We start from the raw sequence: 25834 nt of genomic DNA, 5'->3' as shown, positions 1-25834 counted from the left end.
CGGGCTCGGGATCCGGAGCGGCGGCGTCCTGGAGCCCCCGGCGCGATGGAAGCGGCGGCGCCGGCGGAGGCCGCGGGCCCCGAGGAGCTGGGTGGGTGCGGCCGGCGCGATCGGGGGCTGGCGGGGCGCGATCGGGGCGCGGGAGCGTCTGCGGGGCCGGGCGGGAGCGGCCCAGGCCTGCGCCCGGATAGCGATGGGGACCCGGAGGGAGGCCGGTTGGAGGGCGCGCTGGGCCCCGAGGGACGGAGGGAGAGAGGGGGGCGCACGGGGCGTGTCTGTCTGTCTGTCTGTCTGTCTGTCTGTCTGTGTCTGTGTGTCTGTCTGTGTGTCTCTTCACCCGTCTCTGTGTGTATGTGTGTGTGTCTGTATTTCTGTTTGTGTGCGTAGGCTGATCCCTGGCACACAGATGAGCAGCAGATTGTGTGTGTGTGTGTCTGTATTTCTGTCTGTCTCTCTGTGTGTAGGCTGACCCACGGCATACTGATGCACAGCAGATTATGTGTGTCTGTTGGTCTGTGTGGGTCTATGTGTCTGTCTGCGTCTGTTTGTGTGTGTAGGCTGACCTATGGCACACAGATGAGCAGCAGATTGTGTGTGTTCTGTCTCTGTGTGTGTCTCTGTCTGTGTGTGCAGGCTGACCTATGGCATAAAGATGTGCAGCAGATTGTGTGTGTGTGTGTGTGCCAGTATGTGTGCCCATGTGCGACTGTGTTTGCTCGTGGCTGTGCTGATGCAAGTGTGGGGTCCCCGGCCCACCTTGACTGGGGGCCCGACAGACCAGCCCAGGCTCCTGTTGGCCTCTCAGCGTTCCCCATGGCCTCCCTTCCCTCTTCACCTGGCAGGCAGGCACTGTAGGCAGGCAGCTTGTTCTCCAAACAAGGACAGTCGTTTTATTGTCCCCACTGGGTTGTTTGGGCATCCTCAAGATTTGATGGTGACTGTTTGTGTGTTTGTGTGTGTGTGTGTGTGTGTGTGTGTGTGTGTGTGTGCGTGCCACAACCGGCAACACACAGCAGTTACTCCTGGCTCTGCGCAGGAATCACTCCTGGCAGGTTTGGGTGACCCTGTGGTAAGGCCGATGGGGGCCTTACTGGCTGTTGGCATCAGGTGGGCCAGCTGGAGGCTTCGCGTCACCTGACAGGGACAGGAATGTTGAACTCCTCAGAGAGGTGGCAGCTGAGCATTCGGCTGCTGCTGGTGAGCTTTACATCTAGGGCTCAGATCCGTGCATCCCCACCCTGACGGAAGTCCCAGCCCTATCATCTGCATATCTGTTGGCACTACTTCCACAGGAAACGGGTCCTATACTGACTGATTAGGACTGACGTGTATGTGGCGAATGGTCTCTGAAATGTTCTTGGCAGAAAAGCTGGTGACATCTAGCCCTTCACCTAGGAGAATCAGTGAGGGGAGACAGCCGAGGCCAGATGGTTTATGTGGGGTGGCTGTTACAATGGGCGGGGTTCAGGTGTGAAGAGCAGCTGCTGTGCAGTACCAGCACCCCAACAGAGCCCACTGTGGGCATTTGGCCAGCAGTGTGACCTCAGCAAGCAGCTGAGCCCAGATTAGTCCCTGGCATCTCACGGTCCCTCATGCACTGCTGGGTGCAGTCCTGGGGCACCACTGGGTATGGTCCTGCAGGCTCCCAAGTCCACTGGTGGTGGTCAGGGAGCTCCTCAGCAGGGCACTAAAGCTGTATAATAGGGGCAGGGCTGTGTGCAATAGAAGCAGAAGTGAGTCGTGCTGAAGATCTGGAACTTGTCAAGCTTGTTAAGCGGAGTTAGGCAGCCTAGCAGAGCCTGCCAGAGAGCCTGCTGCCAGCCAGATTCGCCGCAGCTAGTCTGGGATGGGACTCTGGGGCACACTGAAGCTGTGACATTGGAAAGGAATCATGGGGGGCAGGCAGGTGTCTGTGAGGCACAGATACTGTTCTGAATGGGAGGGAGTAAGGAGACACAGACAGAGACAGAGAGACAGAGAGTGAGAGAGGTTCAAACTGAGAGATTAGAGCTTGAAGTTTGTCATGGTGACCTGAGATAGTGTTTGTTGATCTCAGAAGTGAATAAAAGAGTTTATAGATTCAGAATAAATTCAGTAGTTTTACATTCAAGAGACAACACTGAGCCATTAAAAAAACTATTTGTAGGGGCCAGAAAAATACACAGCAGATAGGGCGTTTGCCTTGCATGCGGCTGACTGGGTTCAATCCCCAGCATCCCATATGGTTCCCTGAACCTGCCAGAGTAACTTCTTAGTGTCATGAGTGTGCCCCCACCAAAAAAGACAAAAGTTTTTAGGTCCCTCCCCGTATAGAACTGTTTATACAAACAAGCAGGGTATATATCAGGTCTAGAGCTTGTCCATCTGTCAAAACTGAAACTATGTATATGCAGAACCTTCTGCTTAGGCCTCTGCCAATTGCCCACATTTCTGTTTTTGTTTTTTGGGGGGCACATCCGTCATTGCTCAGGGGTTATTCCTGATTCTGCATTCAGAAATCGCTCCTGGCAAATTTCTAATGATTCCTAGGGGAACCATATGGGATGCCAGGGATAGAACCAGTTCTATCTAGGTAGGCTGCATGCAAGGTAAACTCCCTACCATTGTGCTATCGCTCTGGTCCCAAATTGTCCAGATTTCTTTATTTTGTTTGTTTGTTTTTTTGGGTCACACCCGGCAGTGCTCAGGGGTTCCTCCTGGCTCTACGCTCAGAAATCGCTCCTGGCAGGCTCGGGGACCATATGGGATGCCGGCATTTGAACCACCTGGGATGCCGGGATTCGAACCACCGTCCTTCGGTGTGCAAGGCAAACGCCCTATCTCCATGCTATCTCTCTGGCCCCAAATTGCCCAGATTCTATGGCTCTTGGTAAAACAGGATCCAAGAGTAGCTGTGTTCCTCTGACTCTTCATCCTGATCAGCTTTCAAGCACGCTGTGTCTCTTTGTTAAAGATATGGATGTCATGAGGCCCCTGATCAACGAGCAGCACTTCGATGGGACGTCCGATGAGGAGCACGAGCAGGAGCTCCTGCCGGTCCAGAAGCACTACCAGCTCCCGAACCAGGCTGGCATCTCGTAAGTGCCACGGTGCTCCCAGCACCTTATACTCTCTACTGGCGGTGTCCCTGCATGTGGCTCTGCTGAACGCAGGAGACTGGGTGTTCAAGTCCACTGGGAGGAAAGGGAAAGGAAGGGAGGGAGGGAGGGAGGGAGGGGAGGGAGGAAGGAAAGCAGGTAGATGGGAGGGAGGGATTGAAGAAGAAAGGAAGGAAGGAGAAAGGAAAGAAGGAAGGAAGGAAGGAAGAAAGGAAGAAGGGAAGGAAGGAAGAACGGAAGGAAGGAAGAAGGGAAGGAAGGAAGAAGGGAAGGAAGGAAGAAGGGAAGGAAGGGAGGAATGCACAGAGCACAGTACAGGAGTCACTGTGATAGCTGTACATTCTGGAATCAGAGACATAATTCAGAGAAGAGGCTCCAGAAATGGTTGAGTTAGATGGTGTGACAGGCAGACTTTTTAAAAGCTTAATTTTGTCTTTACTGAATTGTAGGAAGTTCTTTCTCGAGTTGTAATAATTAATTGGCAAAGTGATATTAAATTTAAATGATCAGAAAAGAATAGTGTAAATACATTTTACAGTCAGCATTTTTGTTCTAGATTTAGCTCATTTCTTTCTTTTTTGGGGGGAGGTTCAGGATACCTCTTTCCACGCCTTCCTTAAGGTCCTTTATTTATTTTTAAAGGTACAGTCCCTGAGGCCATTTATGATGTGTAAACAGTCATTCACATAGTTTTAAGTTTGTATTTTTTTTTTTTTTTTTTTTGGTTTTTGGGCCACACCTGGTGACACTCAGGGGTTACTCCTGGCTATGCGCTCAGAAGTTGCTCCTGGCTTGGGGGACCATATGGGACACCGGGGGATCGAACCGCGGTCCATCCTAGGCTAGCGCAGGCAAGGCAGGCACCTTACTTCTAGCGCCACCGCCCGGCCCCAAGTTTGTATGTTTTTACTAAAGTTGATAATCACAGGTTAGATCTGTTTAGAACAATGATCCCACAGCCAGCGTTGCCGACTGCTCTTTCTTACCAGCTTAGCTTAGTCAAAAGAAATCTTCAACACTGTCCTGAAAATCCTAGTAAAGTATCTTGCGAGGGATCTTTTCTAACTTTAAAAATATCTTCAAAGGTGGGGCTGAAGAGAGCACAGTGGAAGGGCCTTTGCCTTGCACTAGGCAGATCCGGATGGACCCTGTTTCAGTTCCTGGCATCCCATATGATCCCCAAGCCTGCCAAGGGTGATTCTGAGCAGAGAGCCAGGAGCGACCCCTGAGGGCCGCTGGGTGTGGCCCCCAAACAAAACGAAACAAAGAAACACACCATAAAAACCCTATAAAAGTATCCTTTAAAACTTTAATTATGTGGGGGCAGGAGAGATAGCATGTAGGTAGGGCATTTGCCTTGCATGCAGGAGGACAGTGGTTTAAATCCTGGCACCCCATATGGTCCCCCAAGCCTGCCAGGAATGATTTCTGAACGTAGAGCCAGGAGGAACTCCTGAGCGCTGCCGGGTGTGAACCCCCCCCAAAAAAAATACCAAAAAAAAAAAAACACCTTTAATTTTATGGGGTTAGAGTGATACCACAGTGAGGAAGGCGCTTACCTTGCATGTGGCCATCCCGGATGATCCCCAATAGCCCACCAGGCATAATGCCTGAGTTCCACCAGGTGTGGCCCCAAACTAAAACATTTTCATTTTGGGGCCACACCTGGTGGTGCTCAGGGACTTCTAGCTCCATGCTTCAGGGGTTCCCGCTGGTGGTGCTGGGGGACCATGCAGTGTGTGCTCCAGCTCAGTGTGTCCTGAGCTAGAAGGCCTAGCACACCTTTCATTATTTTAGTCGAAAAATACTACCACTTGACTATTGCATTTAATCTACCCAATAGTCCTTTGTATTTCACTTTTTTGGGGCCACACCAGGTGACGCTCAGGGGTTACTCCTGGCTATGTGCTCAGAAATCACTCTTGGCTTGGGGGACCATATGGGACGCTGGGGATTGAACTGAGGTTTATCCTAGGTTAGGGCGTGCAAGGCAAATGCCCTACCTCTTCGCTATCATTCTGGTCCCTGTATTTCACTTTTAAGTGGCAAATAAAGAACTTAAGCTAGATATAACTTCAGACCTATTCCATTTCTGTTTGAATAGAGATGTTATTTGATTTGTTGTTTATATTAATTTTCTGTTCTCATCTGAGATCAAAAATGAGATGAATTTAACATATTTTATTCTGTTTAAAATTTTTTTCATTTTTTGTTTTTGGGTCACACCTGATGACACTCAGGGGTTACTCTTAGCTATGTACTCAGTGCTCAGAAATAGCTCCTGGCTTGGGGGACCAAATGGGATGCCAGGGGATTGAACCGTGGGCTGTCCTAGGCTAGCTCGCGCAAGGCAGACGCCTTATACCCTGTGCCACAGCTCCGGACCCTATTCTGTTTAAATTTTTTGTTTTTTGTTTTTTTTGGGTCACACCTGGCAACACTCAGGGGTTACTCCTGGCTCTACACTCAGAAATCACTCCTGGCAGGCTCAGGGGACCATATGGAATGCCGAGATTCAAACCACCGACCTCCTGCATGCAAGGCAAATGCCCTACCTCCATGCTCTCTCTCCGGTCCCTATTCTGTTTAAATTTAAATTTTTTACTTTTCAGATTTGTACAAACGCTTATGCATCTTCTCAAAGGAAACATTGGAACTGGATTGTTAGGACTTCCCTTGGCCATAAAAAATGCAGGCATAGTGGTAAGACATTCTCTATTTAAGATAAAGTTATTGGTCTTAATTTGTAGCAGAAATCACCACACACTGCCGTCTGCCCTTGTGAACTATGACCTGGTCAAGTAACGTTAGTTAGCTGTTGTGATTGATCAAATTATGAAACCTACAGCAATGGTATCTAACAAAAAATGAGATTTATTTCTAATATTTGACCAAAGATTCTAATACAGTATTTGGTTATTTTTAGGAAAGGATATGTTAATTCTCTTAAATTTTTAGTGATTTAAACAGGTATCAACTTGTGGTTGTATCAACAAATACTTTAATATAGTAGAATTTAAGTGCTTAAAAATGTATAATAGGAGCAGGAATGATAGCACAGCAGGGTGGGCGTTTGTCTTGCATGCAGCCAACCAAGGTCTGTTTGATCTTCAGCATCCCATATGGTCCCCGGAGCTTGTCAGGAGCAATTTCTGAGCACCCCTGGATGTGGCCCAAAACTAAAAAGAATTTAGAATAAAATATGTAATTTTCAGATTTAAAGAAGATGTTTTAAAAATATCACTAGACCTAATTACTGTAATTATAGGGGAGAATTTCCTTTGGAAACAATGAAATTAGGGACTGATGTTACAGTATGGTGGGTAGGATGTTGCCTTGTACCCAGAAGACCCAGATTTTACCCTCAAGACCCCACAAGGATCCCCAACCCTGCCAGGAGTGATGTCTATGCATAAAACCAGTTCTGAGCACCCTAGGGTGTGGCCCAAAACCAAAAGAAAGTGGTTGTACAAACTAGTGAAACTGTATTTAACCACTTTTAATTATCCAATTTTCTGAAAAAGTTCAAACTATTCATTTCTGTTATGAGACTTTGTCAGCATAACTCAGAAATATCTCAAATTTCTGATCATAATATTGTCTGTCTCAATATCCCTATTTCACTTCAATATTTTTGATTAATCTAACATTTATTCTATATAATTTATTTACTTATTATTTATTCTATGATTTTATTTTATAAAATCTATTTCACATTAAAATAGGTAATAATTTTATTTCTTGGTATCTTCATAGGTATATAAAAATAGGTCCTAGTTTTAAGATATTTTTCTAAAAATTGAGAAGATTCTTACAGAATATTTTGTTAATTCCATGAAAAAGAAATGCAGTCCATACTGTATCACTTAAATATTTTGTTTTCGTTTTTTGGGGCCACACACATTTGATACTCCTGGCAAATTCAGAAATTGCCCCTGGCTTGGGGGGACCATATGGGACACCAGGGGATTGAACTGGGGTCTGTCCTAGGCTAGTGCTTGCAAGGCAGATGCCTTACCTCTAGCACCACTTCTCTGGCCCCCACTCAAATATTTTATATGCCATTTTTCACATAACCTTTTTTAAATTTTTGGGTCACACCTAGCAGTGCTAAGGGGTTACTTCTAGCTCTGTGCTCAGAAATCACTCCTGGAAGGTTTGGGAGACCATATGGGGTGACAGGGATGGAACCCGGGTCAACTGCATGCAAGGCAAGTGCCCTACCCGCTGTGCTATCACCCTATATAATCATTTTCTAAGCATAATTCCTCACTTTGTCACTCCAAGCATTCAGTGAGCAAACCACCAAGCTAGACTGCCCAGTTGGAAGAGTGCCTTGTCAGCATTCAGGTTATGAGTCAGACTTGTTTGTAAATTATGGCAGGAGAAGCCACCTGATGTTATTTTGTTGTATTCTGTCCTACAGATGCGTACTCCTAGGTTCCTTTATGTAGCTCTATATTTGTGGGTCTGGTAGACAAGCTGACAAAATGGAGTTACTGTAGGTAGTCCAATTATGAAAATTTCTCTGTATGAAGTTTATTAATTTTTCTTAGGCAAATGACTAATTTTTTTCTAACAACTATTTATTCACTTGGAATGAATAGTTGATTGTCTTACTTCCTAAAGGAGTACTTTCTTTTGTTGTGTCTGTAATCCTTGTAAATTTTCCCCTGCAGCTCGGGCCAATTAGCCTGGTGTTTATTGGAATTATATCTGTCCACTGTATGCACATTTTGGTACGTTGCAGTCACTTTCTATGTCAGAGGTAAATATGGATTAATTAAGTCTGCTTTATAGCTATGCAGTTATTTAAAGCATTGTATCATTGTATATTTCTATTTTTGCAACTGAAAGTTTTATTTAATATGATCTTAAACAGGTAAGTCTAAGACAGTGGTGGGCAACCTTTTATTTCAACTGAGCCAAATCTCGCTAAAACCACGATTGAAATTTATTTTGAGAGCCACACAGGGCGCGCACTGACGGAGGCTAGCAGCAGAGTCCTGACTCCTGGAGCAGCTGCCCGGCACACAGAAGAGCCGCATTAAAAAGTGTAAAGAGCCGCATGTGGCTCGCGAGCCGCGGCTTGCTGACCACTGTTCTAAGATAATCATAGAATTTTATTTTATTTAAATCTGGTCTGAATATATTTGGTTCTTTTAAAATATACCTTTTAGCAAAACAGTATGGCTTTTAGAAAATAATGTAAATGAGAAATTCAGAAAGGAGAGGAAATGGGAGTAGCAGTAATATTTTTGGGGAGTTGGGGGCCACACCTGGCTATGTTGAGGGGTTACTCCTGGCTTTGTGCTCAGGGATCTCTCTTGGCCAAGCTCAGAGTGGGGCGGGGGACCAAATGGGATGCCAGGGATTGAACCTGGGTCAGCTGCATGGGAGGCAAATGCCCTTCCTGCTCTACTTTCACTCCAGACCCAGAAGCAGTAAGATTTTAGTTTTCAATATGTTAGTAATTCAGCTTTGAGTATAAAGTATCTGGTGTTCTTTGACATGTGAAGTTGATAATAGTCAATAAAGATTGTTAAATTTTGTATCCTGAACTGCTTCTACTGAACAACAGACCAATTAAAAATCTATTCTAATAAACTAATATTTTAATTTTTACCTTCTAAAGTGTTCTTAAAACTCAGGCAAGTCATTTTATGACTTTTTTTTTTTTTTTGACTTTTGGGCCATACCTGGCGGCGCTCAGGGGTTACTCCTGGCTGTCTGCTCAGAAATAGCTCCTGGCAGGCACGGGGGACCCTATGGGACACTGGGATTTGAACCAACCACCTTTGGTCCTGGATCGGCTGTTTGCAAGGCAAACGCTGCTGTGCTATTTCTCCCGGCCCCTGGTTATGTTTTTAAGTAATGAAATATATAAGCCATTTAAGCACAGTAGTTTAAAAAGTAACATCGCTTGACTGTTTTTCAACTCATCAATGTCTCGGAATTAATTAATTTCTCACTTATATGATGTTCTTTTTTTAGGGATGGGTTTGTGGCCAAACTTCAAGTTTTTGTTTTCCCCATGTTCAATTCTTATTAATTACAGGTTTAAAAAGTCCACATTAGGTTACAGTGACACTGTGAGCTTTGCCATGGAAGCATGTCCGTGGAGCTGTTTTCAGAAGCAAGCAGCGTGGGGCAGGTGAGCACTCCTCTGTTATTAATATTTGGTTATGAAACAACATCAGCATTTTCCTAGCTAGCTCTCCTGCCATGCTCAGCTGGGTAGTGTGGCCTGAAGACTCAGAAAGCAGACCTGACAGGCATGGGGGCAAATAGGAGACCATCCTGACGATGCTCAAGGGGAAATGACTCTGGTTCTTAAGTAGCTTAGTACAATAGGATTGTCTATCTAAATAGATGTATGCTTGAACAGTCTTCAGAGTTGGACAGCCTTGGATTTAAATTAAACTCTGAATCTCAACTCAGATTTATGTTCTGGGTCAAGTCAGTTTTCATCTTAGCTATACGCACAGAACACAGCTGAGGGATATATTTAAGCATAATCTTATTTTCTCCTGATTCTGTTTAAATGTAAACTTATCTTTGGTGGAAGTGACAAATCAAAGTGAGAGAAGTACAGACAGACCCAGAACAATGGCCACAGACAATAACAATATGCTGATTGTAGTACAGGGGGAAGTATCCTCAGGGTTGCACGATAAAACACGGCCTGGGAAGGGGTGTTCCACAGGGATGTATGAGCTGCTCTTCCCCATAAGTGGAGGAAGGAAGGAAGGATGAGGAGCCTAATGGCCCCAGGATCATGCCCTCTGAACCTGGTTTTCTTCCTTAGGCCCCATCCAGGCAGCTCTGAATATGTTTTCCAGAGAGAAGTGGCTGAGGTGATTGTGGGAAAGAGCCTTAAAATCACAGGAAGAAGGAATCTTTAGGGAGTACATGAGAGTAATGATTCAGAAGAACTGAGAATTCCTTTGAGGGAGTTAAGAATACTTAGAAATGAGATCTGGAAGCCCCAGCAAAAGCAGTAGTTAGGGTGAGTGAAGATAGCCAAGAACCCCACCGATCTGGGATGGGGCTGCAGAGGCCTAGAGCTCACGGACCAGACACAGATGATCTGACAGACAGCTCAGCATGGGTGAGTGGGCAGAGGACAGAGAAATATCAGGCACTTGTGGCTCAAGTTCCTTCAACAAGGTGCAGCTGATGCTCCATGTTAACCTGGAGGCCACTTTGTTACTTGGTTACCCACCAGATCCAAATAACCTGAACTGACTCCCGGGTGGAACCCCTTCCTCACTCCTACACACAACTGATGTAGGGAGAATTTTTTTAGAAATTTGGATTTAAAAAAATGAGAGAAAAGAGAAGCTATCGGAGAGGTTTCTGATGGTGAATCAGGCCTATTTCCCTCATCCGCAGAATGTTCTTCCTCTTTGCAAAGGGCAGAAAACTGTGGGGGCCAGGAAGCAATTGTGGGTCCATGTGAAGAAAAGTCTTAAGGATTAGGAGAGAGGGGAGCAATCTTAAAGAGGAAATGTCAGGAAATCATTTCATAAGCAGATACTCATGATGGGGCAATTTGGGTCTTTTTATGTAACGGAACATCCTTTTTTGTTCAGCCAATCCTCATGACACACTGATCACAAATGTATGACCTTTGTAGAAAATATTGGAAGCATGTTTGGTGTTTAACAACTAAAAATGCAATATGTCCATTATATAAAGTTGACAAATATTTAAAGAGAAAATGATAGATTGATGTTGGAGCAGTTCCTTGTGATATTAATGGCTATTTCTTTTCAGGAGTGTGGTTGACTTTTTTCTCGTGATAACCCAGCTGGGATTCTGTAGTGTTTATATTGTCTTCTTAGCTGAAAATGTGAAACAAGTGAGTACTTCTGCTCTTCAGCCAGTGAACTGGTTTTTTCCCAGCGCCCGAGTCACACCACTGCACTGGGTTTCCTCTGAGCAGGCTAAATGTGTTTACATAAATGGCGCTCCTTTGGAGATCCCCCTTTAGTCTTCTTATTTCGCTAGTTGGGCTTCTGTTCTTGTTGATTTTACTGTTCTTGTTACTGTATTAATAATGCTTGTTCTTTCAGATCAGAGAGGATATGAGTTACTGATTATTAGCTACATGACATTTAGATCTCAAAAGCAGATATGCAGATGTTTGAAAGTCTGTCCTTTACACTGATGTTATAACATGAAATATATAAAGCTTTAGCCAGTAGCCTACAAAGTGAAGGAAAGGACCAGGTATGTAGCTCAAGCGGTAGAGCAGATGCCTTGCGTGTGTGGGGCCCTGGGTTCTGTCATGCCATGTAGTCTCTCCCTGTCCAGCTCTGCCAGGATAGATTGCCCTCGTGGCTTTTAGCACTGAGAGAAATGTCCTCCTGATTCCAGGGGGAAAAAATGAGGTAAAAGTGTGGGATTTACTAGGGCTGGAGAGAAAGGACAGAAGCAGGGCATTGGCTTGGCATGTGGCCAGACCCAGGTTTGATTTATTTATTTATTTGATTTATTGCCATCTAGATGTGTGCTGGCTTGCAGCTCTGCTCTCAGCTCCAGGGAGCACCATAGGGCCCTGGTAGGGGAAGGACCCCATAGCGCTCCACTGCTTCTTTCTATCCCTGGCAGCTCCTCTATTCTTACTTTACAAAGTTTCTGATGAAGAGCAGAGAGAGAAAAGAGTGTTGTGATTGATAACGAAAATTATGAATTTTGAGAGGCAGAGGTTCTGCATTCAAATCTGCTCCTTATTGCAGCTTGCCTGTTGGGAAACACCCTCGTTCACACCTTGCCTCAGTTTCTTTATCTATAAAAAGGGAGCAGTGGGCCGGAGAGATAGCATGGAGGTAAGGCGTTTGCCTTTCATGCAGGAAGTCATCGGTTCGAATCCCGGCGCCCCATATGGTCCCCTGTGCCTGCCAGGAGCAATTTCTGAGCCTGGAGCCAGGAATAACCCCTGAGCACTGCCAGGTGTGACCCAAAAACCAAAAAAAAAAAAAAAAAAAAAGGGAGCAGTTTCTCATTAACCTGCCATATGACTCAGTAGACAGTGCTCATAAGCACTTCTGTAAAAAGTAGCCCAGCATAACAAATGGAAGCTCTTATGGCTTTACTTCTGCATTTGAGCTTTGCTGGGGAAAAAAAAAATATATGCTTTTGGAATTTTAACCTTTACATTACTGAATCACTGAAAAGTTAGTCAGTTTTAGTGAGTGTAAGCTCTAATTGAAAATGACAGAATTTAGTAATTCAGTTTTATAATATTTATTTTAGTGTTTTGGTAAACATGTGAGATCCTAGGAAGTCCTATAAGATAGAGAATCTCTGTTTAGAGGGCACCAGAGAACTCAAATGTTTACCTGACTCTTGCTCTAGGTATGTATCCGAATTTTATTTTCCAAACTTGAACTTTGATAATCATCATTTTGCCAAGGAATACTAAATTATGAACTTTGGGACAACATTATTTTAAAATTTTTCTTGAGGGGTTGGCCACACCCGGCAGCACTCAGGGGTTCCTCCTGGCTCTACGCTCAGAAATCGCTCCTGGCAGGCTCGGGGGACCATATGGGATGCCGGGATTTGAACCCCTGTCCTTCTGCATGCAAGGCAAACGCTCTACCTCCATTCTATCTCCCCGGCTCTGGGACAACATCATTTAACATTTCTAAGAACCTATTCAATCAGACTGCCTATTTAAAAATTGGATATAAAATTGCTTTGTCAGAGCCTTTATCATTATTTAATCTAATTACAGGAGGTGTTTCTTTTACCTGGAATTCTTAGACTAAATAATTGGCTATTGAGAAGGCTGAGCTGACAAAAACTTTATTTGTAACATAAGCTACATAACCCTAGACCCATATGGTCCCTAGAAATACCAATTGTTGGCTTGATGGATTATGGAAGTACACTAAGATTCACACACATACACACAGACGGACACACATGTCAGTTTCTTCAACTGGGAACTGAAATTGATATGATCTACCTCAGAGATGTTTTGTTGTTGAAGTTGTGTGTGCATGTGTTTTAAGATAAAAGGATGTGTATGTATGCATATGTAATACGGTTATTATGTAATATGCATATGTAAATACCCAGAAAATGATGTTATTACCATAGAGTTCGGCCCTTAAGAATATGTATATCTAAAGAAATTATTTAATAAAAAAAAAGAATATGTATATTTAGGGTTGGAGAGCTAGTACATCAGGGAGGGCGCTTTCCTTGCATGCAGTCTTCCCACAGCACATCTGGTCATCTGATCTCTGCCAGAAGTGATCTGTGAGTGTAATAGTCGAATAGGGATGGTGCTTGCTTTGCTCATGGCTGATCCAAGTTCTGTCCCCAGCATCCCATATGGTCCCCTGAGCCCACCAGGAATAATTCCTGAGTGTAGAGCCAGGGACACTGCTGAGTGTGTCCCCCAAACAACAAAAGGAACAACAAATAAACAAAAAGGAATGATCCCAGAGTCCAGCACCAGGAGTATGCCCTGAACACAGCCAGATGTGGCCCCAAAACAAAAAAGAAAATGATTATATTTTATAGACCAAGAAACTTGATCATTTCATTTTGGTCAGAGTGGGTTAGTGTTGGGGCAAGTAGATTTTTACTAATTATAGCATGAGCTGCCTCTGCTGAGATTTTAAAACTGTTTTCAAAGTCCTCTATAATTTCATCTAGATTTTAATAACTTAAATTATGTGTCAGTGGATCAGAGAAATTTATTTAGTTTTTTATTAAAATTTTATTAAATTTATTTAAAATTTATTAATTTTTAAATTAAATTTATTAAAATTTTTATTAAAAATGAATGCTGCCGGGGTCACTCCTGGCTCTGTGCTCAGAAGTCACGCCTGGCAAGCTCAGGGGACCAAATGAAATGCTGGGGATGGAACCCAGGTCAGCTGTGTGCAAGGCAAATGCCCTACCCACTGTGCTATTGGGCCCCCAGAGACAAATTTTAATATATCTCATTTGAAAACTAAAGACTGGGTAGCATAAGTGATTGAATTAATTTTCAAGTTGATGACTTTTCTGCAGTTTGTTTTTTCGGGAAGTGTATCCTGGGCGCTGCATAGGCCCCTCTGACAGAGAGTAGAGAGCCAAGCGTCTGAGGGTGTGGTGCTGCTCAGAGCCCTGCGATGCAGAGGGCTAAAGTCACCCCCTGGACGCTAAGGCCTCCATGACTACTCCCTGGGATGCTCAGGGGACCGTTTGGTACCAGGGATCAAAGAAAGACTGGCTGCATGCAAGGCCTGAGCTTTGACTCCTAATCCAGCTTCCTGGCATAATGTTACTGATTAACACAAGGACATGCATGAATTTCTTGTATCCTTAACATGGATAGTGACCTTTTTCTTTAATAAACATGGCTTTAAAGCTGGGCTGTTGATTGGAGTTTTATGTGTTTCTGAGAAGAAGAGGCGCTTGCTTCCTTACTCTGCAGGCTGGTAGCTGGAGTGAGGTCCAGCCAATGGCTTCCCCAGTCCAGGTCTTGTTCTGATGGCCTTAGAGAGGCCTGGAGCCTTTGCTCTGTAAGGCCATAAGCAGGACAACCACAGGCTGCAAAAAGAATGAGAAAAACCACCCTCATACTTTCCTAGTAAACTTTCTTCTATGGAAAAAGAAATTTTGGGGGGCGGAGCGGTTAGTATAGTAGGTAGTGTATTTACTTTGCATGCAGCCATGGGTTCAATCCTCAGCATCCCATATGATCCCCCATGCAATGCCAGGAGTAATTACTTAGTGCATAGCAAAGAGTAAGCCCAGAGTATTGCCTGGTGTTTCTCAAAAACCAAAAGAAAAAAAGAGAAAGAAGAAAGAAAAATGTATTACAAAGATTACCCTGATTTATTCATCCTTGATAAAAAATTATGTACATTATATATATCTAGGAAGGAAAGTACCTCGAACTAGTATATTTTATTTATTGTAAAGGGATTTAGCAAGGTTCCTATCAATCATTTATGTCTTTTATGACGGGAACCCTCCCCTTTGTCATCTCCTGCATTACAATTCAGGTTCATGAAGGATTCCTGGAGAGAACAGTGTTTGTTTCGAACGCTACCAATTCATCTCTTCCATGTGAGAGAAGTGTTGACCTCAGGATGTACATGCTTTGCTTGCTTCCGTTTATAATTCTTTTGGTCTTCATCCGCGAACTGAAGAATTTATTTGTGCTCTCGTTTCTTGCCAACCTGTCCATGGCTGTCAGCCTTGTGATCATATATCAATATGTTATCAGGGTAAGTACGACAGATTTTAAAGTTAATTTTTTAGTTGACTTTGGAGATAAAGCAATAAGATGTAAAGACTCAACCTAACGTTGTAGGAGGTACCTAGAGATAATCCATAAATTCTGGTTTCCTTTTGGGAGAATCTTCTTTGTTAAGTAAAACATAGCAGAAATGGAAGGACAGGCCTAGTCGGATTTGGTTTTGAATATAATTGAGTATGCTTTTTGCTATTTGTTTTTTGTTTTGGGGCCCCATCTGGAGGTGCTCAGCAGTCACCCCTGGCTCTGTGCTTAGAAATCGCTCCTGGCAGGCTTGGGGTACCATATGGGATGCCGGGGATCAAACCGGCGTCTGTCCAGGTCAGCAGCATGTGAGGCAAATGCTCTACCCTGCTGTGCTATCACTCTGGCCCCTCTTTGTATCTTAAAGGTTTGAATCACTGTCCAGATGGGAGTGGAGGGGAGTTTTATTATTTTCTTTCACTTCTCAAACTTTATTTGTACCTCTTTTTGTACCTCTTTGCCTCAAGTATGCTATAACCTCAACATTATGTTGTCCACATGGTCTTGATGAGGATGCTGGATAGTTTGTTTTGGAGCCACATCTGTGGTACCTAGAGATTACTCCTGCTCTTTGCTCATGGCAGGGCTCTTATGTGTTGCTGGGGATTGAACCCGGGTTACCTGTGTGCAAAGCAAGCTCCCTATTGTTCCGGCCCAGCATGAGGATCTTAAAAAATAATTTATTGGGCCCGGAGAGATAGCACAGCGGCGTTTGCCTTGCAAGCAGCCGATCCAGGACCAAAGGTGGTTGGTTCGAGTCCCGGTGTCCCATAGGGTCCCCCATGCCTGCCAGGAGCTATTTCTGAGCAGACAGCCAGGAGTAACCCCTGAGCACCGCCGGGTGTGACCCCCCCCCAAATAATTTATTTAGGGCAACGTGATTTCTAAAGTTATTCATAGTTGAATTTTAGGCATAAGTAGTTATCGTGCCAATCCTACTCCCAGGGGGATTCAGCTTCCCTCCACCAATGCTCCCAGGTTCCCTTCCATCTGTCCCTAATTCCCCAAACCTGCCACCTTGACAGGCACCTTTTGAAGTTTGGTTGTCAAAGTTTGGATGTCATGATTTTAGAGTTGTTGGCTCGATTGTTTGCATATTTAGGTCCATCATTCCTTAACACCACCAAGGAACCAATGAACCTGTGTCCTTTTGACCCCTAACCCCCAGTGTTTCTCTTCTGTTTTCCCCACCCTCCTCTCCACTTTCTTTCTTTCCTTCTCTTTATATTGTGGGACCAAGGGTGATCTAGGCATCACTGCATCCCTCATCCAGTTATTCTAAATACCACTTATAACTCATATCCTGCATTTATCCTTCTGGCTTACTTCATTTAATATGATATTTTCTTCTTTTTGTTTTGTTTTGTTTTAATTTGTTTGTTTTTTTGGTTCATACCTGGTGGTGCTCAGAAGTTACTCCTGGCTCTGTGCTTAGGTATAACCCCTGGCAGGCTCGGGGGGCTACATGGGATGCTGAGAATCAAACCATCGACTCCTGGGTTGGCCGTGTGCAAGGCAAATGCCCTATCCCTGTGGCATCTCTCTGGCCCCGGTGATTCTCAGGGGTTTCTCCTGGCTCTACATTCAGAAATTGCTCCTGGCTTGGGGACCATATGGGATGCCGGGGGATTGAACCACAGCCTATCCTAGGTTAGTGCATGCAAGGCAAACACCCTACTGCTTGTGCCACCACTCTGGCCCCTAATTCAATCTATTTTATATATTGTTTCCAAATGAGTTCTAAAATCTGTAGTAATAGTGCAGGAAAAACACATCAAAGGGCTGAGCATATGCTTTTTAGAGTAGGGCTCTGAGTTCAATTTGTGTCATTGCATGATTCCCCAAGAAACACTAGGCATAGTCCAAAAAGAAACCAACAAAAAGTTCCCAAGAGCAATTCACTACAAACTCTCTTGGTGGGGGGAGGGAGGGGGCGAAACTCATGCCCCCCCTCTAATTTTTAAGACTGTAGACTGTGTCTTACAGCATGAAATATGGGAGGGTCAGGTATGAGGAGTTTATATGGCTTTCAGGATTCTCTGATCATTTAAAGTCAGTAAAAAGGAGGTTCTCTAAGAAGATGGGGGGTTGGAGAGATTACAGAGTGGAAGGGCACTTGCCTTGCATGTACTTGACTTTTTTGATCCCTCACATCCCATATGGTACCCTGAGTCCACCAGAATTGTTTCTGAGTGCAGAGACCTGAGTATGTTATGGTCCCAACTCCCTTCCCACCCAATAAAGAAGATGGAACTGTGAGTCAAGTGATTCTTATTTTAAAGTTCTTTCAATCATATCACCCAATTCTATATATGTGTCCTATGTACTATGTCCCCAAATGATCCATGTACTTCTTCACTTCATCCTTGTAGTTGTTCTTCTCTGACCTTCCTTTCCCTTCCCTTCCCATCAGCAAGGCAGAGAACACAGAATGGTAGGAGGAGGGACCAGACATAGGTTGGCTGCAGGAAGTGGCCATAGTGAAACCAGAAGCCTGAACTAGCATAGCAGGTAGATTTCCAGAGCACAATGGGGCGAGGCTATGAATGAGGGCAATGATGGCCATCCAAGAGTAAGATGGAAAGTAGGAGAGGCCAATGCTGAAAAGTGTGTTAGGAAGCCTAGGCCAGCCAGGAGCACTGAAAGAGCAAAGATGGTTGAGTGGAGAATGAGTCTCACTGTCAGCAGAGGTTGGTGACCGACCATGGTTCTCAGCTCAGACCTTAACACTCTCTTGATTTGCTCTTGTGAAACAGGTAATCTGGAGCAGTTAGCTGAGGGGCAAGTGAGCAGGAGGGAAACAACTGCTGTAGCAGTCGCAATGACCACTAATGTCTTGAGTACATTTGACATAGGATTCTTCAGAGTATTTGTTGAAGTAAATATCAATTTTTTTTGGGAGGGCTGAGGTTGGGGCTACTCCCAGCTTACTCCTAGTGTTAAGTTCTTGTGGATCACTTCTGGTGGTATTTGAAGGATTATATGTTGTCCTGGGAATCAAATCTGGATTGGTTGCATACAAGATACGTGCTTTATCTGCTGTACCATTTCTATAGCTGAAGAATTATTATTCATTTTGTTTTAATACAGTGTTTTTATGGATTATTCTTTAATAACACATTCTTTTTTGTTGTGTAGCTCAGAAGTGTTATGTATTTTTTTTTTTTTTACTTTCCTTTTTAATTCCATACAATAGAATATAACCAGTCTTCTGTATTCTTTTTCCAGAACATGCCTGATCCCCACAACCTTCCAATAGTGGCAGGCTGGAAGAAATACCCACTCTTTTTTGGGACTGCTGTATTTGCTTTTGAAGGCATAGGAGTGGTAAGGATTTCATCTTTATCAGGATTTTTAAAGGTCCTTAGTCAACACAAAGATTAAAAAAAAATTTTTTTTTTGGCCACACCTGGTAACTCTCAGGGGTTACTCCTGGCTATGCGCTCAGAAGTCGCTCCTGGCTTGGGGGACCATATGGGACGCTGGGGGATCGAACCGTGGTCTGTCCTAGGCTAACACTGGCAAGGCAGACACCTTACCTCTAGCGCCACCGAGCCGGCCCCTCCAAAGATTAAAAATTTAAGCTACATTAGAAATGCAGGTTTAGGGAGAGATAGCATGGAGGTAAGGCGTTTGCCTTTCATGCAGAAGGATGGTGGTTCGAATCCCAGCATCCCATATGGTCCCATATGCCTGCCAGGGACGATTTCTGAGCATAGAGCCAGGAGTAACCCCTGAGCGATGCCGGGTGTGACCCAAAAACAAAAACAAAAACAAGAAAAATGCAGGTTTAGGGACTAGGGGGATAGCTCAGTAGTCTGGGGCATATATGTTATGACCCAAGTTTGAACCCTAACTATATTGATCTCCAAAGTTCAATAAGGCAGTTGTTTTTGTTTGTGTTGGGGCTGTCACAGGGCTTACTCCTGACTCAATACTCAGGAATTACTTATGAGGCCCATATTGAATGCTGGGATTGAACTTGGGTGAGATGCATGCAAGGCCAGTGCCCTCCCTGCTGTACTCTCTCTCTAGTCTCCTATCAACCACTTTTTATTTCATAGCACTTACTAAGAACACTAATGAGTAGAGGTGCATGTTACTACATTTAATTAGGAGGACTTTGTGAGATGCTGCGTGCAGAGCTTCTAAAACAATGTGGCACACAGAAAGGACTCAATAAGTCATTGCTACCGTTATTACATGTTCTTTACTGTAGAGCCAAAACCTCCTAAGATCTGCCTACAGACATGTCTGTTCAAAGAGCCCTTTAAAAAGGAAATAATTATAGACATATCTCCAGGGTGAATGACAGAGGTTAAGCACACATATCTACTTCTCAGCTCCGTTGGCTGAGGACCTTATAAACAGCGACACCTCAGTGGGGACAAGATGACTATCTGGCTTAGCAAGATTCATCTCCAAAAAAAGGAGCCAAAGCCTCGTGGAGAAAGGGCTAATCTGGGACCAAATTCAGGGAAACTCAGGTGTTTCTAGAGCATGCTGCTCAAACAAGAATGGTGGCATGTCAAAGGCACTTGTCAACAGCCTATGGACATTGCAGTAATTCAATGATCAAATGTCAGCAACAAGAGGTTTATTTTTCCCCAAACGTAAAATCAATACACATAAATCCACAGTGAAATTAAACACATGACTAAATGAATACATAGAGGAGGAAGATTTCTAAAGAATTCATAGAGATTCACTCCCTCCAGGAATGTACCTTAATCTCCCTTGTCCCTGGAGTCTGGGCTGATATTGTGACTTGGTTCCAGGACACAGTCATGGAGAGGGAAGAGAAGCTTTGGGAAGCAGAGAAACTAATGATGGGCAGTGAAAAAATCCCATTCATTTCACTTGTGATTCCCTCTATGTGGTCATTTTCAAAGAAACATCACAGATTCACAGAGAGACAACATATATAGAATATCTAAACACCACTCTAAAAATAGTGAAGGTACCAAACAAGGAAAGACTGAGAGAACCCTTGGCAGGCAGATCAGAGAAAACCAAAGAGACAAGAGTGTAGCAGGAGGGGACCTGGCTGGATTTAGCAGAAAAAGAACACAAGGAAAAGGAACAATGGTCTTCACACAGGTGTGACCTACGAAAACTGGTTCTTGGCTGTAACCAATGTGTGGTGATAGAGGAAAATTAGTAAAAGAACTCCAGATCTGGGATAGGCAAATTGAAGTTTCTGTTTTCTCTACAACTTTTTATAAGTCTAAACTTACTAAAACTAAAAAGTTTATTGTAAAACACTGAGAGAAGGGTTTGACTATTAAGAAATAATTGCCACTTTTTTTTTCTTTCTCTATTATGTTTCTATGCATGTGGAAAATACTTCAAGAAGGGTAGTTTTAAAGGAAAAGGGCTTGAAAATTGGCCCAGACATACATTTTTATATGGAAGATAGGACATTTTGGAGTCACTTATGTTCTCTTTGTAGGTTCTTCCACTAGAAAATCAAATGAAAGACTCAAAACGCTTTCCTCAAGCACTGAATATTGGCATGGGCATTGTTACAGCTCTGTATATCACGTTAGCTACCTTGGGATACATGTGTTTTCAAGATGAAATTAAAGGCAGCATAACTTTAAATCTTCCCCAGGACATATGGTAGGTAGATATGAGTTCGCTAAACCTTACTTCTTTGTTTTCTAAATTTATCTGTTGATCAATGTGATATGTGAGTACTGGCTGTATAGATGTATTTATTTTTATTTTATTTCAATTTTTAAAATAATATCTTTATTTAAGCACCAGGATTGCAAACATGTTTGTAGTTGGGTTTCCGTCATAAAAGGAACACCCGCCTTCACCAGTGTAACCTTCCCATCACCAATGCCTCCCAGCTTCCTCCTCTCCACCCCCACCTGTCTTTTACTTCTCTCACTTATTAACATTGTCATAATCTTGTTAGAGTAGTTATTTCTCTAACTGTTCTCACCACTCTGTAGATTTTTCATAAATCATGAATCTGTAGAGATTTATGATTTACATTTCCATGAGTTCTTTATGCAAACAGATAGTGAATAATACATTTTATTTTGTTTTGGGGCCTACCCAGCCATGGCACTCAGGGATTACTCTGGACTCTGTGCTCAGAAATCACTCCTGGCAGGCTCAGGGGACCCTATAATATGCCAGGGGTCAAACACGGGTCAGCTGCATGCAAGGCAAACATCCTACCCACTGTGCTCTTACTCAGGTTCCTACAAACAGAATTCTTCTCTTTTCTGCTCTTATTTACTAAAAGAACATCTTTATTTAAAGAAAATCTTAAAGAAGACAACTGAAGTGGAGTAGGAGGCAGTTCAAGTTCAAGGGCTCCTGTCCCCCAAGAGGAAGAACAAGGTGAAGGACAGTTGCCATGATAACTGCAGACTAGCTTTGGGGTTTGCCATGATCTCTGAAGAGGGTGGCATTGTCTGGCAGAAGCTCCAGGCCTTCATCCCCCTTTTCCACTCTCCTGCAGCATCTCTTACTTTTTTCCTAATGCTGTACTGAAAATGGAACTCTGCTCCTCTTGATTTAAAACGAACACATGTGGTAACATATAGAGGCACATATATAAACCAGAGCACCAGTAATACTGCCATCGTGAGATCTAAGCTAGACTAGCCAAACTTTAGAGTGTGCTTGCAAGGAGGCAGGCTAGGGAGGGAATCTGGGACATTGGTGGGGTTGGAATTGGACACTGGTGGTGGGACTGGTGATGGAACAGTACTCTTGAAACTCAACTAAGAATAACTTGGTAAATTATGGTGCCTTAATATATATTATAAATATATATAAAACATATATGTGTATTTAGGGCACACCACTCAGGGCTTAGTCCAGGGATCACTCCAGAAAGGGCTGGAAAGACTATGTAGGATGCCCAGGATCAAACCTGTCATGGTCTTGTGCAAGACAAACACCCTACCATCTGTAATATCTCTCTAGCTCTAAAAATTCTTTTTTGTTTTTTGCCTTTTGCACCACACCTTATGGCACTTGGGTGATTCCTAACTCTACACTCAGAAATTACGTCTGGCAGGCTCCAGAGACAACATGGGTTATTCGGGATTGAACCTGGGTCAGCTGCATGCAAGACAAACACCCTACTCACTGTACTATTACTCTGGTCCCTAAAAATTTTTATTTAAAGTTGAACTCTTATAAGAGAAATAAGTTGATATTTTTAAAGGAAATATAGAGCAGTTGGTAAAGAATTGAAAAATTCAGTTGTAAATTCTGAGGATCTAATATCTAATATGGATGATATTCAATTATACAATATTTTGTTGATCTTTTTTTTTTTTGGGCAGGGAGGCACTGTACTGAGGGGTTGTTCCTGGCTTTGTGTTCAGTAATCACTTTTGTTGGGCTTGGGGTACCATATGGGATGCCGGGGAGGGAATCCTGGATGGATGGCAGCATGCAAAGTAAGAGTCCTACTCACTGTATATTGTTCCAACCCCCTTGGTTTTTTGGATTTTGAAGTCACTCCTGGAAGTGCTAAGGGAACCATATGTGGTGCTGGAGATCCAGCTGGGGCCAGCCATATAAAAGGCAAATGCCTTGGGGCTGGAGAGATATCATAGAGGTAGGGCGTTTGCCTTGCATGCAGAAGGACGGTGGTTTGAATCCCGGCAATCCATATGGTCCCCTGAGCCTGCCAGGAGTGATTTCTGAGCATAGAGCCAGGAATAACCCCTGAGTGTTGCCGGATGTGCCCCAAAAACCAAAAAAAAAAAAAAAAAAAAAAAAAGGCAAAGGCCATAACCCTGTACTATCTGTCCATCCCCATACATCATGTCATTGAAACTTGCAAAGCAACAGTAGAGCCAGTATTCTCACCCCCCATACCATACAAAGCAAGCAAGTGGGGTCAGGTGTATTCTCTAACAGATTGGAGAAATCCTTTAATAAATAGGTATCAGACCACACTGGACACATTACACATATTATAATTTGTCAACTGTACTAAAGAAAGTTGGTAAATCTGACTAAATTTTGAATTTTTAACAGGTTGTATCAACTAGTGAAAATCCTATATTCCTTTGGCATTTTTGTGACATATTCAATTCAGTTCTATGTTCCAGCAGAAATTATTATACCAGCTATAACATCCAAAGTTCACACTAAATGGAAACAAACCTGTGAATTTGCCATAAGGTCCTTATTGGTTAGTATTACTTGTAAGTATTACTTCATATTTATGGACTCATTTTTCTGGTTAACTTTTGTATAATGAAACTAAAGTAATCTTTAATATTAAGTTTTTTATTCGCCTAGCCTGTGCTTTCTGGTTTAAAATACTGTTACTTTACTAAGAGAAAAACTCAACCCTGATCCTCACACTTAAATGAATGAATCAACTTATTTTTAAAATAGTATCAGAGGTGCTTAAAAGATAAATATGTTGTGTAAGGGGTTCTTTTATATTGTCAATACATTATAGTTTTTTATATATCTATATGTGTTTGTGAGAGAGAGGGGGATAGGGAGCGAGAGAAAGAGAGAGGCTCTCTCAACTGACAGCTGTGTTCTGGGTAACAAACACAGTGTGGAACCATTTCAACTAAGTCAAGGTTGATATCAGCTGAGTTGGTATAGAGAAAGACCACAGTAACCAGCTCGCAATGGAGCTTATGCCTCAAAGTAAAGAACTGTGCCCATCGCTTGAAGGTGAGGCCATGCTGGGAAGAGTAGATAGAAACATTTTTCTCAAAGACATCATTTAAAATGAACTATATTGGGGCCAGAGTGATAGCATAGCTGTAGGGTGTTTGCCTTGTACATGGCCTACCTGGACAGATCTGGGTTCAATCCCCGGCATCTCATATGGTCTCCCCTGAGCCTGTCAGGAATGATTTCTGAGTGCAGAGCCAAGAGTAATCCTTGAATGCCACCAGGTGTGGCCTAAAAGACGGAAAAAAAAAAAAAAAGAAAAGAAAGAACTATATTAGCTTGTACAGGAGATCATACTAAGGAATTAAGTCAGTATGCTTACTAATGAAGTATCTATTAGGGAAATACTATTTTACTCCACTTATACTGGAAGTAACGCCACTGAGTATTCGAACAGGTGTCAAGATTTGCCTGAGGAAATATGCTCTTGCCTTTCACAGGTGCAGGGGCAGTTCTGATCCCTCGTCTGGACATTGTGATCTCCTTTGTTGGAGCCGTGAGCAGCAGCACCTTGGCCCTGATCCTGCCCCCTCTGGTGGAAATTCTGACATTCTCTAAGGAACACTACAATATCTGGATGGTCCTGAAAAATATTTCCATAGCGTTCACTGGCGTGGTCGGCTTCTTGCTAGGCACATATGTAACTGTCGAAGAAATTATTTATCCTACTCCCCAAGTTACAACTGGCACGCTACAGAATCCCTCTCTAAATGTAAATTCAACATGCCTTGCATCCGGTTTGAAATAGTAGATGCAGAATTCTGAGTATTCTATTTTTTTTTTCATTTCTGAAAATGATAAAGAACTAGTAGGATATAATGCCACCTACTACTTAAAAATAGAGCCAAGCACTTTTTTTTGGTTGTTTTGTTTGCCTTTATTTGCTTGTTTTTAGGTCGCACCCAGCAGTGTTTAGGGGTTACTCTTGGCTCTCACTCAGGGTCCTTCCTGGCAGTGCTCTAGGGACCATATAGGATGCCAGGGATTGAACCTGGGTCGGCTGCGTGCAAAGCAAATGCCCCATTTGCTGTGCTATCACTCCAGACCCTGTTTTGTTTGCCTTGTTTGTTTGCTTTTTGACATAATTTTCATATTTGGGGAGTTTACTGTAATTTTTTTTTTACCAGCAGTGTTTGGTAAATTGTGACCAATCCATGGTTTTAAGTACCAGCAATAATTTTTTTAAAAATCTGTTTTGGAAAACACTGAAATGTGGACCATTAACGAACAGAGTCCTTTTATTCTTTGTTTCAATCAGCACTATTTTCACCAACGCCTCTTGCTTTTACCCCAAGATGTCCTTTCACCACCCAGCTGGGGATTGGTTCATAGAAGTAACATAAATCTTCAGATGTCCCAATATCCATGTACAAGAATGCTTTATGCATAACTATGAAACTATCTTAGTTATGGTTGTATTTTTTTGTTTTGTTTTTTGGGCCAGACCCAGTGATACTCCTGACTATGTGCTCAGAAATTGCTCCTGGCTTGGGGGACCATATGGGTTGACAGGGGAATAGAACCACAGTTCGTCCTAGGTCAGCTGCGTGCAAGGCAAATGCCCTACTGCTGCGCCACTACTTTGGACCCTTAGTCATGTTTTTTTTCTTTTCTTTTCTTTTTTTTTTGTTTTGGGTTTTTGGGCTACACCCGGAGGCGCTCAGGGATTACTCCTGACTATCTGCTCAGAAATAGCTCCTGGTAGGCACAGAGGACCACATGGGACGAAGGGATTTGAACCAACCACCTGAGGTCCTGG

At 43.3% G+C, this 25834-nt stretch overlaps 1 protein-coding gene across 4 annotated transcripts; it reads left to right on the top strand.

The window, feature by feature from the left end:
* Positions 1-25264, top strand: SLC36A4 (solute carrier family 36 member 4). 4 transcript variants are annotated; one of them, XM_049778027.1, is made up of 11 exons: positions 1-91; positions 2954-3077; positions 5711-5801; positions 7778-7866; positions 9157-9252; positions 10878-10962; positions 15116-15340; positions 18622-18720; positions 20846-21015; positions 23413-23582; positions 24516-25264. In XM_049778027.1, exons 1-11 carry the CDS (start codon positions 46-48, stop codon positions 24821-24823), a joined length of 1503 nt encoding a protein of 500 aa, XP_049633984.1. In that variant the 5' UTR covers positions 1-45; the 3' UTR covers positions 24824-25264. The 4 variants fall into 4 exon arrangements, with proteins under 4 accessions (XP_049633984.1, XP_049633983.1, XP_049633985.1 ...); XM_049778026.1 differs by lacking the exon at positions 1-91 and having other exon boundaries at positions 2846-3077; XM_049778028.1 differs by lacking the exon at positions 1-91 and having other exon boundaries at positions 2846-3077; positions 23413-23569; positions 24516-24777.
* The last annotated feature ends 570 nt before the right edge of the window (positions 25265-25834 follow it).

This window comes from Suncus etruscus, chromosome 8 (assembly GCF_024139225.1).
Source record: "Suncus etruscus isolate mSunEtr1 chromosome 8, mSunEtr1.pri.cur, whole genome shotgun sequence".
In the NCBI taxonomy this organism is placed as follows: Eukaryota; Metazoa; Chordata; class Mammalia; order Eulipotyphla; family Soricidae; genus Suncus; species Suncus etruscus.
This window is presented reverse-complemented; position numbering and strand designations above follow the sequence as displayed.